Source organism: Camelina sativa, chromosome 17 (assembly GCF_000633955.1).
Source record: "Camelina sativa cultivar DH55 chromosome 17, Cs, whole genome shotgun sequence".
NCBI classification, from domain to species: Eukaryota; Viridiplantae; Streptophyta; class Magnoliopsida; order Brassicales; family Brassicaceae; genus Camelina; species Camelina sativa.
In genome coordinates, this window is record NC_025701.1 from 5,362,877 (window position 1) to 5,379,641 (window position 16,765).

The window sequence follows — 16,765 nt, forward strand, 5'->3', positions numbered from 1 at the left end:
TTAAACTTATTGCTTACTCCTTCTAGAAATAGATATATCTTCAAAAAACTCAATTATTCCAATGTAATAATCTCTTTAATTAGTTATTTTATTCATTCAAACATCTAATTTAACTCTTCAAATTTTCATATTTTTGTAAAAGAACAACAACCTACTGTATCTTTTTTTCTTTCGTCATTAGCACTAATTATAAGTTTGAACGCGATTTTGGTTATCAATTATTTTCTAACTACTGTTTTTCAAATGTTAAAGATTCTTTCTGTACAACTACAAATGGTTAAGCTTTAGAAATTTCTCTCACTTATTTTACTCATCCCTTCCAGAAATAGAACTATTACATACTTCGAAACGCAGCGTACGTACGCAAGTTTTTTTTTTTTTCTTTTTACAAAAGTCATACTCAACACAACTAATCATTTTTAGAGACGAAGATGAGAGAAACTAGCATTGAGTTGACGGTAGATGAAATTCTTAGTCTTCTTTACGATTAATATAAATTTTATAATGATTATATATAATAAAACAAACAGAAGAGTTTAACACAACCATGAAAGATAAACAAGCTTGCTGGGTTAAACAGATAGCGAGACACACCATATATATGAAACCCTAACAATAGACTAGACACACCGATTATTTAAGAGAAATTAATTAACCCTGACAACACGGGACGGTACCGACCACATGCATATCTGTATTATTCTAGTTTTAATACGACGTAATGAAGCAGCAAACGTTCACTCTTCTTCTTGATTAATTAACCTTGGTGGTACTTAGGAGCGGTGACCCATAATACACCATTGCGAAACTTAATCTTAGCGTTCACCACATCGTAAATCGCTGGGTCAAATTTTACAAAGCCGAAGTATTTACGTCCGGAGTGGTCGTTCTGGTCCATGGCTTCTTCTGGTATGGAAAATCTAACGTGGGTTTGTTGGTAGTCGTAGACGCTGTCTGGAGGAAATACTTTACAACCCGGAATATCTACTCTCGCAATGCACGAATCCTCCTTAAAAGTCCACCGGACTGGTCCCTTGCCGCCACCGTATTCTTCTATCTCCAGTTTGTAGTTTCCTGTTGTTATTAGATATAACGAACAAGATAATTTAATGAAACAAACAAAGATTGGTTATACTGTTTAGAAGCGAAAACAAATTATAAAGAAAAGGTACCATCACTGGCGGCGGAGTTGGATGCTCTTGAGGAACATCCACTCATTCTCGAATCAAGATATCTTTGGAATCTGTTGATGAGTTTAAGAGTGAGTTGATTGATCTGATGCTAATGGCGATGATCATCTAGTTGCTATTTATAGACTGAAGAAGATATTGTGATTGATCTGATGCTGTGGGTTTCACCTAACTCGTTTCACCTAACTCACTTGTTTCGTTTGAACCTAACTTTATAACTTCCCTTCTTTGCTTCACTTAAGTGTCAATGGAGTTCACTTCCAGGTCTCCGCATTGGGGTTAGTGTGAATTTATACTCATCAAAGGGTTAAAAAATCTCATCTATCTTATGTTATGTTTGATGGAAATTTCAAACGTATATTCAAAAAAAGAAGTGGTCCAGGAAATTTCAGTTCCATATGGATCATAGAAAGATTTAATGTTGATATACGACTAAATGACTTATACAAGGTATAATTGTAGTATGATGGTGTGAGCATGTTGTAAACATTTGTTCATAATGGCTAGTTTAATCTGGATTTGGATAGTTGGCTACTTAATTTAAATTACTAGTAGGATTAATTATAAAACAAAGAATTCGCTTGCTAAAGGGCAAAAGGGGCTAAGATCATGATAGGAAAAGTAGGTAGCAAATATCCACCGACCGAAGTTCAGAAGATATACGAGAAAGATAAAGACTGAATGACTGATCTATTCTCTTGTTACTTAGCACGATTACTATAACCTCAACTATTACAACTTGGAAATCAATGATCACATCTTGTGCTATTTTTATTACATAAAGAGAAAAGTACTATCATTTCAACCTTACTTTTATTTTATTTTCACTTCTTAGTGAGTTTGGGAATATTAATATGTACTATACTTTTCTTACCAAGCAATTGATTAGAGTTTTTTTATTACTTTATTGAAAGTATGAGCAATCTTTTCCATTTATGGACGAATCCAAAGATAAATTATTGTGATTAGCGGTGGTGGCTAGGCCAATCCGATATTATCGAAGAATTAACCTCATAGATGATAAAGTTTGACAAAAATAATGATCAAGTTAATTTGGCAGAAACATTATCACGTTTATCTACTTTCTTCCCAAAATAAACAAAGTTACTTATGATTCAAATGAACCAAAATTATAAAACGTTAGAATTGAGTATGGTTGGCAACCCATAATTTAGAATGATAAACTGATTTGACGTTTCTGCGAAAGTTCTTGCTTACTTTAGAAACTTATATTTGTTTGTACGCAACTACGCATAGTACAAATAATTGTACAAGGACAGTTTACTAGTGTGTTCAAATAAGATTATACATCAACATATTGGTATTTGTCGAGATCAATCGTATACTACACACAATCCCTAGCCTTTCTTGAGTTCTTTTACACATATAATGTATCCACAGCGCACCAGCAAATAGAAAGTCTTCGAGTCTTTCTTTTTACTTGTACTAACTTTATAAACAATTATTCACGTTAAATAGAAAAGAAATAACCAATGGATGCACAATAAGAGATACAAATGGAAAACATCAAATTCTATCCTATCTTAAAAGCAGGAGAGTAGGGACCTACCAATTATGTTGCACACAATCATATACAACTTCCACAAACTCCTTTTTTTTTCTTTTATAATAAGAAAAACAAATTTAATATTTACCAACTTTATTCTTAATGACACAATTATATGATCTTGTGACTCTATGATACTTATCTATCTTTTTATTAATTAAAATGTGATAGAGACCATCTATCATTCATTACGCCTATATAAAGAGACCCTCTATCAACCCCTCAACTCACACATTTAGCATCATCAAGGATCAAAAAAATTAAGTTGTCAGTAAAAACAGAGAGTTTACACAGAGAGAGATGGAGAAGAACATTAAGTTTCCAGTTGTAGACTTGTCTAAGCTCAATGGTGAAGAGAGAGACCAAACCATGGCTTTGATCGACGATGCTTGTCAAAATTGGGGATTCTTTGAGGTTCTTTACTCTCTTCTATTATCTTTCTTTGTTGGAAATCATTTGGTGTCATAAATATAAAACTTATCATTATGTTTTATATCGTTAGGAAACATTATATCAATTCATTTTTCCCCTTCTTTTTTTTTAAAGTGGAACGTTAGAATTTTTTAAGTCTTTGTAATTATTTTCAGCTGGTGAACCATGGACTACCATATGATCTAATGGACAACGTTGAGAGGATGACAAAGGAAAACTACAAGAAACATATGGAACAAAAGTTCAAAGAAATGCTTCGATCCAAAGGATTAGATACTCTTGAGACTGAAGTCGAAGATGTCGATTGGGAAAGCACTTTCTACCTCCGTCATCTCCCCCAATCTAATCTCTACGACATCCCTGATATGTCAAACGAATACCGGTACACTCACAAGTCACAAAATATCTATTTAGCCTTAACTCACACCTCACGCTCTTAAAAAACTAAACCATTGCTTTGTTTTTTCCATGTTTCTTTAATAGTACGGCGATGAAGGACTTTGGGAAGAGGGTGGAGAATCTAGCAGAAGATTTGTTGGATATGTTGTGTGAGAATCTTGGATTAGAGAAAGGGTACTTGAAGAAAGTGTTTCAGGGGACAAAGAGCCCAACGTTTGGGACAAAGGTTAGCAACTATCCACCATGTCCTAAACCGGAGATGATCAAAGGGCTTAGGGCTCACACGGATGCAGGAGGACTCATTTTACTATTTCAAGACGATAAGGTCAGTGGTCTTCAGCTTCTCAAAGATGGTGTTTGGCTTGATGTTCCTCCTCTCAAGCATTCCATTGTTATCAACCTTGGTGACTAACTTGAGGTACAACAATTATCATCCGGTTATTGTTTTTAATTTACGGTTTAATCCCGGTTAATTTATAACTAAACCAGTTAGTATAATATTTCCTCATAAAAATGTGTTGCGTAGGTGATAACAAACGGGAAGTACAAGAGTGTAATGCACCGAGTGATGACACAAAAAGAAGGAAACAGGATGTCTATCGCGTCGTTCTACAACCCGGGAAGCGATGTCGAGATCTCTCCGGCACCATCTATTGTTGATGAAAAAGACCCCAAGTACCCTAGCTTTGTGTTTGACGACTACATGAAACTCTACGCCGGACTCAAGTTTCAGCCCAAAGAACCACGGTTCGAGGCGATGAAGAATGCTGAAGCAGCCGCGGTGTTGATCAATCCCGTGGCAGCCGTGGAGACATTCTAAACGGGATGTGGGATTTTCTAATGAAGGCTACAAAGATCATCATGTTAAAGATTTGGGGGCTAATGTTAGTAAAATCAAGAACTAAAATGATGAATAATGGTGTGTTTAATTTAAAGAAAGCGTGAGAGTGAGTGATATGTATGCAATAATTTATAATTGTGTGGGTTTCTAAGAACAATAAAATTTTATCCAAAATCTTAATAGGCCTATTAATAAATTAGGCCCATAGGCCCAAACAAAAAATTGTCATTAAGAGTTTCTAGGGCAACATCATTACTCTGCATACTATAAATACCTCTCTGCAGACCTAAAAGCCTAACTCATCTCGATTTCGTAGGGTTGTTTTTTGAATGTTGTTAATTAGTTTTCTCTTTATTGGATCTGGTTTTGTCAATCTTATTATGGTTTGATTTTGTGAAAAGAAAAAATCCTCGGGGTTATTAAAATCGGGCAAGAGAGAGTAACGGTATCTCTGAGTCCTTAATGAACCGGCGAGGGAAACTAATCTGGCCGAGATATATCGTTTCAGTCGTTCTTTTTTTGGTTAACGATCTGATTGTTGCTTGTCCACATCTGGGTTTTTTTTTGTTGATCTAATTGGTTTTGGAAAGTTTAATGCGGATGAAGAATTTTATTATTTCTTCACTTTGATCCGACTGGGTAATTTTATTATCCCTGTGGACAAATAATTCAGTTGACTGACGCATTTATATATAGTTTTTTTTTTTTTGGATTAAAATTTTTTAATGTCAACTCGAGATTTTTTGGATATTCGCCGAATTGTATATGTGAGTTGTCTTTAAATCGATAAAATTAAAACAGTTAACATTTCAAATATAATCTATTGGACAAGGATGATGAGAAAAAAGTATTAAGAAAATCATTAATTGGTAAATTCAAAACTATATCCTAAGATGAGTTCCGAATGTAGAAATTGATGGAAACAATGTTTACTAATGGCACGCACTAATCGATCGGTTTCTAGATTTTGATCTTTCAAAAAACTAATTTGAGTTCGAAGATTGAAATAAGAGGTATTTGGACAGATTAGTTTTAACTTTAACTTGCATAAACATAAAACAATGGCTAGGGTGAATCATATCCATATATTAGTAGATCGGTATTAAGGTGAAGAAGTAAAATACGAAAGATGAAATCGTTGTGCACTGTAGAAGAATCTAATTAAAAAAGATGAAAAATATAGAGCCTATCTGCAATAGAAATGTGAATCTTGATGGGCCTATGCTGTGTATGTCATATTAAATTAGTCAATTCTAATGTCAGTTTGTTCTGTTGAAATATGGAAGGCCCAATAAAAATCAGAGGTATCCTTTTTCTTCAGAACGGCCCAAATAGAGGTCCTTGGGTTAGAAAAAGTCGTACTACGAGTAGAGAGAGTGAAACAGAATCTCATAATTCTCTAATTCCTATACTTAAATGTTTCATTCATTCAACAGTGTACTTACGTTAGTATATTTTTCACTTTTCTAGAAGTCATAATAATGTGTCAACAGTGACAAGCCTAAAAAAAAGAGGATGCTATATTGCGTTGAGATTTTAACTACCAAAGTCTTACTGATAACAGAACCTCTCGAACACGCCTCAGTTGCAATGACATCTTTCCTCTGACACTTTTTATTTTTATTAATATGACGATGACAACTCTGACATCACCACATAGTGATTTTAATGAAAAGTAAAAATTAAATAAATAAAAAAAACATCAATAATTCTTGAATAATATCGCAAATGCGAAATTGTTAAATTTTCAACTATTAAGATGTACCTTAAATTTTCAGGATATGGATTTTTTTGGTCACTGTTTTAATCATTCATACAATTGAGATACTCTTTAGTTTTTTTTCTTAAATTAGTAGACTAGAAAACGTAGTTTAGTTTTGAACCCAACCATATCAGAACAGAAGTACTTATATACTTAACTTATTTCGTTTAGTTCACTTCAAACAAATATACTTGCCATTGAGAACTCTGTTTAAAGTGTTACACCGAGACCAGAGCCATTATGTCTCCTCTTTCTATTTTCTTTTGTCAAACCCAATGCTAAAAAATCCGCATTTCTAGGATTTAGTTCCCTCGTTTTGTCTTAAAAGTTGAATTATTATTTATTTAATTTTTTTTATCGTGGTTACAAACCATTACCCAAGAGACAAGAAAGATGATCACATCACCTTTTTGCATCGAATTTTCAAACTGTATAGTGTCAATTTAAATACGTACCTTGTAAAAATGCTGCAAATGATAAAATTATCCCTCCTACGATCCAGCAGCAACAACGCCAATACACGATTTAAAGCCTCGCATTGTTCAAAAGTTTATTTTTTTTTCCTTAGAATTGGATTCGACAAATTAAAATGAGGATAGAACAAAAAATTGTACGTAGAATGATAAGGCAAAGGGGGTCCAGTATTATTCTCCAAGTTGCATGAAATCCCAAACAACCAAAAAACACCATATATATATAAAATCAGAACCATGATTACCTAAACAAATAGATGTTTAACTGAAATTTAGAATCATAATTTAAAAAATTGGATACTAAATAATATCCAGCTGAAAGAATTGATAAAAGTTTGGAGAAGTTCACAAATACTTTATACCAGCCCCTTCTGCTTTGAGAATTTATACATACGATCTGATAAGAACGGAAGTCTAACCAAACTCGATCGACACGTCTAACGAAATGTTCTAAAAGTGATTATCTTTTTTTATAATATTCGATTTCAACATAGCATCAGTATTCCGAGGAATGGTTAGTGTTTTAGACTTTAACGCTTTGGTGAAAGAGATCAGTTTGAGTGATCCGTAAAGGGCAAAATTGTACAGACAAATAATGTGACAACAACAATTCATGGGGTAGCATATAAATATGGCTGTGGTGGTGGCCAGCACAAAATATGGTCTTTGGACCGGAAATAATATTAATTTAGTATTTACACATACTGTATTATATTTTTTTTGGTAGGAAACATACTGTATTATATTGTAAAAGCCTCTATCAAAATTCAAAAGTAATCCTATTAAAGATTATTTAATTACACATGTCTAGCTAATAGCTGGTATCGAGGAAGTAACAATTCTACTTTGTAGTGTTCTCCATAAAATACGTAATTTTAAGTGATGCAAAGTTTGATTATTTTAATTTGGTGGTCACACCTCACACGACTCACACCTTAATAGTTAATGGGACTGCATAAGCGTAATAAATACGTACGATTTTACTAATCAAAATGTTATAATACAATGACACTGTTGTCGCATTATGAACACAAAATTAAATGATTCCACTGGAAAACTTTGGGGTAATCTAACAACATGTTGCCCTAGAGATATCATATCATCCAAGTGAATAAATTCACAACAACGAAAAGAAGAAAAAAATATTTTTAGCTTTTTATTTCATTAAATATTGTAAGCCATTTTATCGGCAAAAATTTTCTTATCCCCAAACACCAAAAACTTTCTCACCAATGAAACTCACAAATCTCCTTACGGTCCCCTTCTCCTCCTCCTCCTCCGCTTCTTGACGAGCATCTCCGCCACAAAACTCCTCCGTTGGTTCCATACCGCCGTTGCAACCACCACCATCACCCAACTCACTTGAACACGGACATGAATTCACAACTGACTCACCGAGTCGACTCGGAATCTCTGAATCATCCGTACCAAAGCTAGAGCTAGCAAGAAGTGGAGAAGAAGACTTCCCTGAACGTTTTCTCCGATCTTTCTTACCACTCACGTTTTTCTTTTTGTTGTTGTTCTTCTTCTTCTCCAAGCTATCTTCGAAAGCGTCGATGATTTCGTGAATAAGCTGACGACTCGGTGACATGTCCCATCTGACCCAATAACTTGTATAGCAGCTGAAACAGTCACAGTTAAAGAGAGGCGAGTGATTGTCGAAATGGGCTTTCTTGTGGACTTTGGTCTTATTCAGACGAGAGGTAGGGTTTCGGTCACCGGAGTAAGAAGCGGTTGATATGAGGTAGGACAAAACTTCACGGTCTTCCGGAGAGAGAACAGCTGCTAGTGAGAAGATAGCGACCGGAAGAAGAGAATAAAGGTGGTCATCGGATTTTATCTGCGGCGGCGGCGATGGGTGTACGGTTCCTTTTCTGTAGAGCTTCTTCATATTGTAGTTTTCTATGGAAGAGAGAGAGAAAATGAAAGAAAGAGAGAGAAACTTGTGTAAGAAAATGTTATCGAGACTTTAAATACCGAAAGGTTTTATTAGGTTTTGTCTGTTTCGGTATTGTTTTATACTCTCTTGTCTTAAAAATCCACCGCCTAAACGTTTGTTTAATTGGTAAAACTAGGTTTAAGGCTAAACCACTCGACCATTTGGATTTTTATCAAATTGGTTCAAAGAATTAGACAGTAAAATGTCATTAATATTTTATATGTATTTTCAATTATCTTTAGACCAATTAATCAACTCAGACGGCTGGCTTAAAGACATTTTATAAAAGTAAGTCATCCATCTTTAGATTCTTTTTACTCGTTTCGATTAACGCTTATCAAAATTTTGAACATTGATTATTTTATATGTGAAATGAACCTATAAACTATATACAATCGATAAACAAAACAAAAAAATCGATCTACTTCCATGTGGGAAATTCACATCAAATGTTTGAAAAGTCGAAACAAACAAACAAAATTACTTAAATAAAAATTAAATGTTTGTATGTTGTAAACTGTGTGTTTTTAATTTTACAATTTGATGTATTTCACGTCATTATACTAGTATACATTTGTTTTTGGAAACATATACAGTACATTAGTTTCACGAAATTTGTTTGTTTCAAACTTTTAAAATGCTTATTACTTTGTTGACAGGAAAATGTTTGCTCTAGTTACAACACTATATCGTCCAACACTTGTTTAGTATGTCATTTGCATATTAGCATATACCAATGATATTCAAATAAATGTAATAGTTTTTTAGGTTCCAATGTTGATGTGTAGTGGTGCATGGTGCTTGCTTGCACTCCGTCACTACAGTTAGTGGAGTGTGGTAAAAATGAAAAATATTAATATGATTGCAATTTGCAACAGGGTTATTTACGGTTTGATTGGTAAGACACTTTTAAGTGTGTACTTAACCTTTTCATCCAGCTTTGCAACAGGGTTATTTACGGTTTTATACTCTATTAGCTTTTATAAATAAAGTTCGGAGGAAAGAGTTGCAAATGCTTCTCCAGCTTTTCAGTTTTCATCATCCAATTAACTTTTATAACTAAGAAACTCACCACACTGCAATAATTTGTCAAAAGGAAACAAACATCGAAGACAGATTGAGTGAGATGTTAATGAAATAAGTTGGTCTCTTCCACTCACGATATTTGTTAAAGTTAAGAACTTAAACATACTGATTTTGTAGTTTTTATTAGTAGTTTAGTACCAAAAGGAAACAAATATTTCAGTTTTTTTTCACGCAATAAATCGCAAGTAGTCTTCTACTCTTTTAATTTCGGGAATCTGATAGTGCCGGGCCAATAACGGGCCGAAAGTGAAAAGCCCCATTAATAAAGGTTGCCTAAACAAAATAATATAGACCACTACAACTTAAAATAAGTTGGTAGCCAAACAAAAACTTTATAGATAATTGCTGCTCTAAACCCCCTCAAAACTTATCTATATTTACAAAAAATAATATAAGAACACTTAAACATTAACTCATATAGCCTATACTTTATTTTAGAATAATTACAACCCCAATCCACTGTCGTTGAAAGCCACCGTAAGCTGGCCAACCTTCAAACCACTCCTCTTACTCTCCCACTCCTTAAAACCAGTAAACGCTGTCGTCTTAACCAATTCCTCAAACCCTACGCGCAGTCCACAGTCACAGCTCTTAACCTTACTCACCACTTCGTTAGAGGTTCGTTTATAGTGACCGAACCACTTGGCTTGCATATAACCGTTCCTTCTCCATGGCGGCACGTAAATCTCTGCTCGCTTCATTGATCGTCTGATCTCAAAGCTCATGATCCTCACAAGCTGTTTTAGCTCCTCAGGTGTTCCCACAAAGACACGTGGTATTTGAGCTAAGAGGGAGAGGTATCTTGTCGTTGGCCGAGCAATCTCAAACTCTCCGGCCAGATTTGTCTCGACGATGTAACGGTTCTCATCTCCTCCCTTAACGTCGACGTATTCGTACTTCCCGGCTGTGTTCTTACCAAATTTCACCCACCGGGACTTGCAGAGACCTGTTCACATAGAGTCATCATTTCAATTCAGTATATTTGCATATCTTTAATCCAAAACATGTACATATAAAAGAAATGTGAATATTACAACATCATATAAGATTAAAGTTCACATACGATTACATATTGTTCTCAAACCAATCTTATAATGATATTTTTTTGGATAAAAATCCCATTTTCATATGCTAATTAAAGTGTTAAGATACGACATTTACATCTATATCCTAATGTATCGTGGTTTGTTCTACATGTCACCGTATGCTATGGTGTGTATATTACTAGCCTGGAAACTCGTCATAAGAATAAAATGACTAATCAACCTCAAAGCTACTCTATTGACAAAAGCAGTGAACAATCTCAAGACCAAATTTAGTTCTTAATCATGTTTTGTAATCACGCCTCTAAACCAAACGTTCCTTTCGAAAAGCTTAATTTTGTTTTCGATAGTTCAACCTTTAACAAAAATTAAAATATAATAAAATCAAGTGACCAAAACTTCAAGAGCTTAGCTAGGTCTAGAACTCTAGAAGAGTCAACAACTATATCTCAAACTGATTTGAGATATCAACAAAATTAACCAATCCCTCAGAATCATATATATACATATGTAAATTCATATAGAGATCATTGTTATTACCTGCATCAAACCCTTTGCCACGTAGATAAGCCATAAAGTGACGTTTCTCTCCGACAACGAACCGACTAGCATTCACCGCCACACCCATAATTCTCTGCCGTTCTTCGCCTCCGTGATTTTCAAGAATCTCCCGAAGCCTCTCCTTCACATCTTCGTAATCCTCATCTGACTTATCATCTTCTTCCTCAGGAACCTTCTTAGATGAAGCTTCTTCTACTTCTCTGTCGATAAAAGATTCGACCATATCCCAAAGATCCGCTGTGTCATCCGGAGAGTGATCGCTTCCGCTGCTGCTACCACACGGAGGACGTGCACGCGCCGCCGCCACGTCAAAAGCCGCCGCTGTTCTCATAAACCTTCCCCCAATCTCTACCATCTTATGCCCTTTTCCTGATTTCTCCTCTTCTTCGGCGAATTGTAGAGATATATATACACGAATATTTAATTTTTTTAGTGATGTTTTCAGAGACTTTGACTTTTTGACGGAGTAAGGCAAATAGTAAAAATATGACAACAGGATGGTGAAATGATGGTGCAACAAAAGGGATTTAACGGCGTTTTGTGTAACGGAGAAACCCCTAATAACCCCGTTAAAAAGGTAATTACAGTATTGACAGATGTGCTGGCTGATTAATTTTTAGATTCTCAATTGTTATCACCAAATCGTCCACATACATTTCACTTTAAAACGAATAATATCAAAAATATATACTTTAAGCATTAATGTTAGTCAATAATAGTAAAGTGAATTTTTCTAGTTTGGGAAAAAGAGATGCATGGTTAAGTGCTATTCTAATTAACTAAACTCCACTTTCAGAAAAATTAAAAGATTTTCTTCTTTTTTTCACTTAATTTATTTACATTTTCAGATTCAGACCTATCACTAAATTCTTTTGCTAAAATTTTATCTAATGACTATAATTATTTCTACTCTTTGTCTATTTAACTTACTAGAAAAAGGCATTAATAAAACAGACGCCAATATTTATTTACCAACGTCCGTGACAAAGCATGCGCGTGGACACACGTAAACGATGCAAGTTAAACTGAGGTCGCCACGTGGCGAGTTATGGATAGCTCTTAAGTCTTGTACTTTTTTTTTTTTTTACTTCTGTAGATTTGATGATATCTTTACATCAAACGCGGAGACCAGAAGAAGTGGAGTGAACTCAAAACCCGTCCAAGTTCAATGAATTTGACAAAGCTGTCTAGATTCAACGTATCTAAGGTTTCCCTTCGTTCATTTGTTTTTCCTGTGTTCATGCAATTAATAGTTTAATAGTTTTGAACAAAAAAAAAAAAAAAAAAAAAANTTAAATTGTCACCGGTGATGCTTGATTCAGATAGAAACTTATCCATTACACGTGATGGCACTAGTTTTTTTTTGGGTTTTGATTTTATTCTTAGAGATATCTCAAATTATTTATCCACGTTTCATGATCGAAGAAAACGATTTTGTGGGCTTATATTGTAAGATACACAATCTGGGCCGAACTTTGATTCGCGGTTATAATCCTGATAGGTTTTGTCCCTAGGAGTATCAACGAGATCATACAGTTTATGGGATTGGGGATTAGTTCTGAATTTAGTGGCACAAGTCCACTATATTCCTTATCGAATTAGTTCTAGTGTCTTAGTCTAATTTGTGTGTGCCTTTTTTTTTTTTTTTTTCCTATCTAGTTTTAGTAACCATGTCCAGATCACCTTAATCTTATATTTTACAGTAATCTTGCATAAATTTAAAACTTTTACACACACTGTATAAGAACAAGGCCTCTGTTGACAAAAGTCCAACCTGAGGTCTGAGAATCTTTAGGCAAAGTCATTGAACCAGCAGAACAGAGAGTTGATGACGAATAAAAGGACAAAATATTGGCAAATTTTGGTGAGTGAAGCTAGTCCATGGTTCCTGCCGGTTTCTTATCAAATTCACAAATTCATGAGGGAAATAGTTTTTGATACGAGAGAGACACAGTAGGACCAGCACTAATGTACACTATTCACTAAACAAAGAAATATACATTTGCACTAAAATGGCCATTTTGGGTTTCATCTTTACCTTGATCAATCTAGCTTGAGTGTATAAAATATTGTTTGTTAGCTATTGAGATTCAAGGATGAAGGACCATAATAGTATCCGCAGATTTTGTAGTTTCCTAACTTGTTTTCAACCCTATAAATTATCTTCTCGAGAGTATTTGAGATACTCGTTCAATTCCACATGTTTTACATGTGAGCTTTGCTTATTTAATTACCCGGCACATTGCTTAAATATGAGGTATTTTATGTCTAATATAAACACATCTTTTGATTTTCTTTAAATTTTGTTTGATCAGACGAATGCACAACTTTTTTTTTTTTTTGTGATTTATCTTCTACGATCTCGTACCAGGGGGTCACTTATTTCTGAGTGCCTCTGTAAGATTTCTTAATTGTACCTATGTTCTACGTGGCTTTCAAGACACTACAAAAAATAAGATCAGAGCGTTTATGATCACGCTATATCAAACTATGCTATACACACCAAAAAGAAAGATATGGATCTTGCGGTTTTATGTTAGTACTCACCTTTAGGAAGACTTGACAGCTGATGAACTACTCTTGTTCATAGGATTGAAAGATCTAAGGAATGATGATATATACACGTTTTGTGAACAGACATGCGTCCAAGTTTTGTTCTTACTCGGTCGTGCGTGCAGGATTGTCTTCCTTTGACCGCTTCTAATTCCATAGATCGTGCAGTACTGTCATTTTGAGTTATCATCATATTTAACTTTCTATTATTTTATATGATTTAACGTTGACGCTGATTATTATATTCTACAACAGCAGGAGAATCTTTAGGAACGTGCATCCAAGTTTGAGAAAATCAGTGACGATGGTTTCATCTCCGCGCAAAGGTCAACTCTTTTGGTCTTCTCTACGTTTTCCTCAACGTGTAAACATGTCACTAATTGACAAATTCAGATTAAAAAACAAAAAAGGTAGAGTAAAATTGGAGAGAGAGAGAGATACGACTTTGGAGTTTCTAAACCGTTTTATAAAGATGAAGCACAAAGAGATATTAGATGTTCATAATTAGTAAAAGTGGGTTTCTTGACCCATAAGCAATGTTGTTCCCACCTCTTCGTTCGTTCTTCTTCCTCTTTCTTTTGTTCTCCGTCCTTTGTTTATCACAGATCAAAGCAGACCAAGACGATGAAAGCGGCTTGGGCAGTCATATCAAAGTAGACAAGCGACTCAAGTTCGAGAACCCGAGCCTACGTCAAGCCTACATTGCTCTTCAGTCATGGAAAAAAGCAATCTTCTCTGATCCTTTCAACTTCACAGCTAACTGGAATGGCTCGGACGTTTGCTCCTACAATGGAATCTACTGTGCTCCTTCTCCTTCATACCCTAAAACCAGAGTCGTTGCAGGCATTGACCTCAACCACGCAGACATGGCTGGTTACTTGGCTTCCGAGCTTGGTCTCCTTTCTGATCTCGCTCTATTCCATCTTAACTCAAACCGTTTTTGCGGTGAAGTACCTCTCACGTTTGATCGCATGAAGCTTCTCCACGAGCTTGATCTTAGCAACAACCGATTCGTCGGTAAGTTCCCTAAGGTTGTCCTCTCTTTGCCTTCCCTTAAGTTCTTGGATCTCCGCTACAACGAGTTCGAAGGCAAGATCCCGTCAAAGCTCTTCGACAGAGAGCTCGACGCTATATTCTTGAACCATAACCGGTTTCGGTTTGGAATTCCCACGAACATGGGGAATTCCCCTGTTTCCGCTTTGGTTCTTGCGGACAACAATCTCGGAGGGTGCATACCGGGAAGTATTGGTCAAATGGGGAAGACACTCAACGAGCTTATCCTCTCCAACGACAACTTAACCGGTTGTTTACCTCCTCAAATCGGAAACCTCAAGAAAGTGACAGTTTTCGACATCAGTTCAAACAGTCTACAAGGTCCGTTACCATCTAGCATCGGAAACATGAAGAGCTTAGAAGAGCTTCACGTGGCTAACAATGGCTTCGCAGGAATCATTCCTCCAAGTATCTGCCAGCTTTCTAACCTTGAGAACTTTACTTACTCTTCCAACTTCTTCACCGGTCGTCCCCCTGTATGCGCAGCTGGTTCGTTAGTAGACGCTGTTGTGAACGGCTCCATGAACTGTATCATAGGTTTGGCTAGTCAAAGATCGGCTAAGCAGTGCTCATCTCTTCTTGCTCGTCCTGTTGATTGCAGTAAGTTTGGATGCTTCAACATCTTCTCTCCACCACCACCCACGTTCAAGATGGCACCCCAGTTCCGGACACTTCCTCCACCGGTTTACGTGTACTCATCGCCCCCACCACCGTCATCCAAAATGTCGCCTACTTTCAGAGCATACTCTCCCCCACCACCACCGTCGTCCAAGATGTCGCCAACCGTCAGAGCATACTCTCCACCACCGCCTCCTTATTCCAAAATGTCCCCAACCGTTCGAGCTTACTCTCCGCCACCGCCTTACGTATACTCATCTCCTCCACCGCCTTACGTATACTCACCTCCTCCACCGCCTTACGTATACTCATCTCCGCCTCCACCGTACGTATACTCATCACCGCCACCGCCTTACGTATACTCATCTCCACCCCCGCCTCCACCAAGTCCACCCCCACCGTGTCCTGAATCGTCTCCGCCACCGCCTGTTGTATACTACGCACCCGTGACACAAAGCCCGCCACCACCATCACCGGTATACTACGCACCCGTGACACAAAGCCCGCCACCACCATCGCCTGTATACTACCCACCGGTAACACAAAGCCCGCAACCACCGTCGCCTGTATACTACCCACCAGTAACACAAAGCCCGCCACCGCCATCGCCTGTATACTACCCACCAGTAACACCAAGCCCGCCTCCACCATCGCCTGTATACTATCCGTCAGAAACACCAAGTCCTCCACCCCCATCACCAGTATACTATCCATCGGAAACACTAAGTCCTCCACCACCAACTGAGTACTACTATTCACCAAGCCAGTCTCCGCCACCAGCAAAGGGATGTAACGAAGGGCATCCACCACAAGCATCACCGAGTACTTACGAACCAACTCCTGACTATTCATACACATCATCACCACCACCGACTCCTATTTCCTACCCCGAGACGTCTCTTCCACCGATTCCAAGTGTCTCGTATGATGCGTCTCCTCCTTCTCCTCCGTCTTACTACTAGTTTTGCATTGCCTTATGATTAACGACTACTCACAATTACATTCTTTTGGCTGCGAGACTTTAATTTGTGTGTTTTGTTGATTTTAAAGAGAAAAAAAAAGACATTTCAGTTATTTTTCTTTCCATATATATTTTTTTCTCTTCTTTTGGATATTTTGTTATCTTTTTTCCCCCTAACACAGCTGCATTAGCAGCATTGGAGAGTATATAGGTTTCACTTCACAGTTCATCTGTCAATTATTATCTTTGTATCTGTTATTAAAATGTTCTGTATAAACAATAATGAT

General features: G+C 36.4%; 5 protein-coding genes across 5 annotated transcripts; 2 read left to right on the top strand and 3 right to left on the bottom strand.

Annotated features, from left to right (window-relative positions):
* Positions 488-1,299, bottom strand: LOC104755463 (14.7 kDa heat shock protein-like). The gene is made up of 2 exons (XM_010477852.2): positions 1,173-1,299; positions 488-1,074 (listed from the first exon to the last, which is right to left on the bottom strand). Exons 1-2 carry the CDS (start codon positions 1,216-1,218, stop codon positions 758-760), a joined length of 363 nt encoding a protein of 120 aa, XP_010476154.1. The 5' UTR covers positions 1,219-1,299; the 3' UTR covers positions 488-757.
* Positions 2,975-4,609, top strand: LOC104755464 (1-aminocyclopropane-1-carboxylate oxidase 3). The gene is given in 4 exon segments (XM_019238766.1): positions 2,975-3,171; positions 3,345-3,571; positions 3,673-4,006; positions 4,115-4,609. Coding segments are annotated over 4 exon segments (969 nt in total). The 5' UTR covers positions 2,975-3,057; the 3' UTR covers positions 4,409-4,609.
* On the bottom strand, positions 7,623-8,655 carry LOC104755465. The gene has a single exon (XM_010477854.2). It carries the CDS (start codon positions 8,553-8,555, stop codon positions 7,866-7,868), a length of 690 nt encoding a protein of 229 aa, XP_010476156.1. The 5' UTR covers positions 8,556-8,655; the 3' UTR covers positions 7,623-7,865.
* On the bottom strand, positions 9,952-11,706 carry LOC104755466. The gene is made up of 2 exons (XM_010477855.2): positions 11,273-11,706; positions 9,952-10,635 (listed from the first exon to the last, which is right to left on the bottom strand). Exons 1-2 carry the CDS (start codon positions 11,646-11,648, stop codon positions 10,133-10,135), a joined length of 879 nt encoding a protein of 292 aa, XP_010476157.1. The 5' UTR covers positions 11,649-11,706; the 3' UTR covers positions 9,952-10,132.
* On the top strand, positions 14,116-16,591 carry LOC104755467 (leucine-rich repeat extensin-like protein 1). The gene has a single exon (XM_019239675.1). It carries the CDS (start codon positions 14,383-14,385, stop codon positions 16,477-16,479), a length of 2,097 nt encoding a protein of 698 aa, XP_019095220.1. The 5' UTR covers positions 14,116-14,382; the 3' UTR covers positions 16,480-16,591.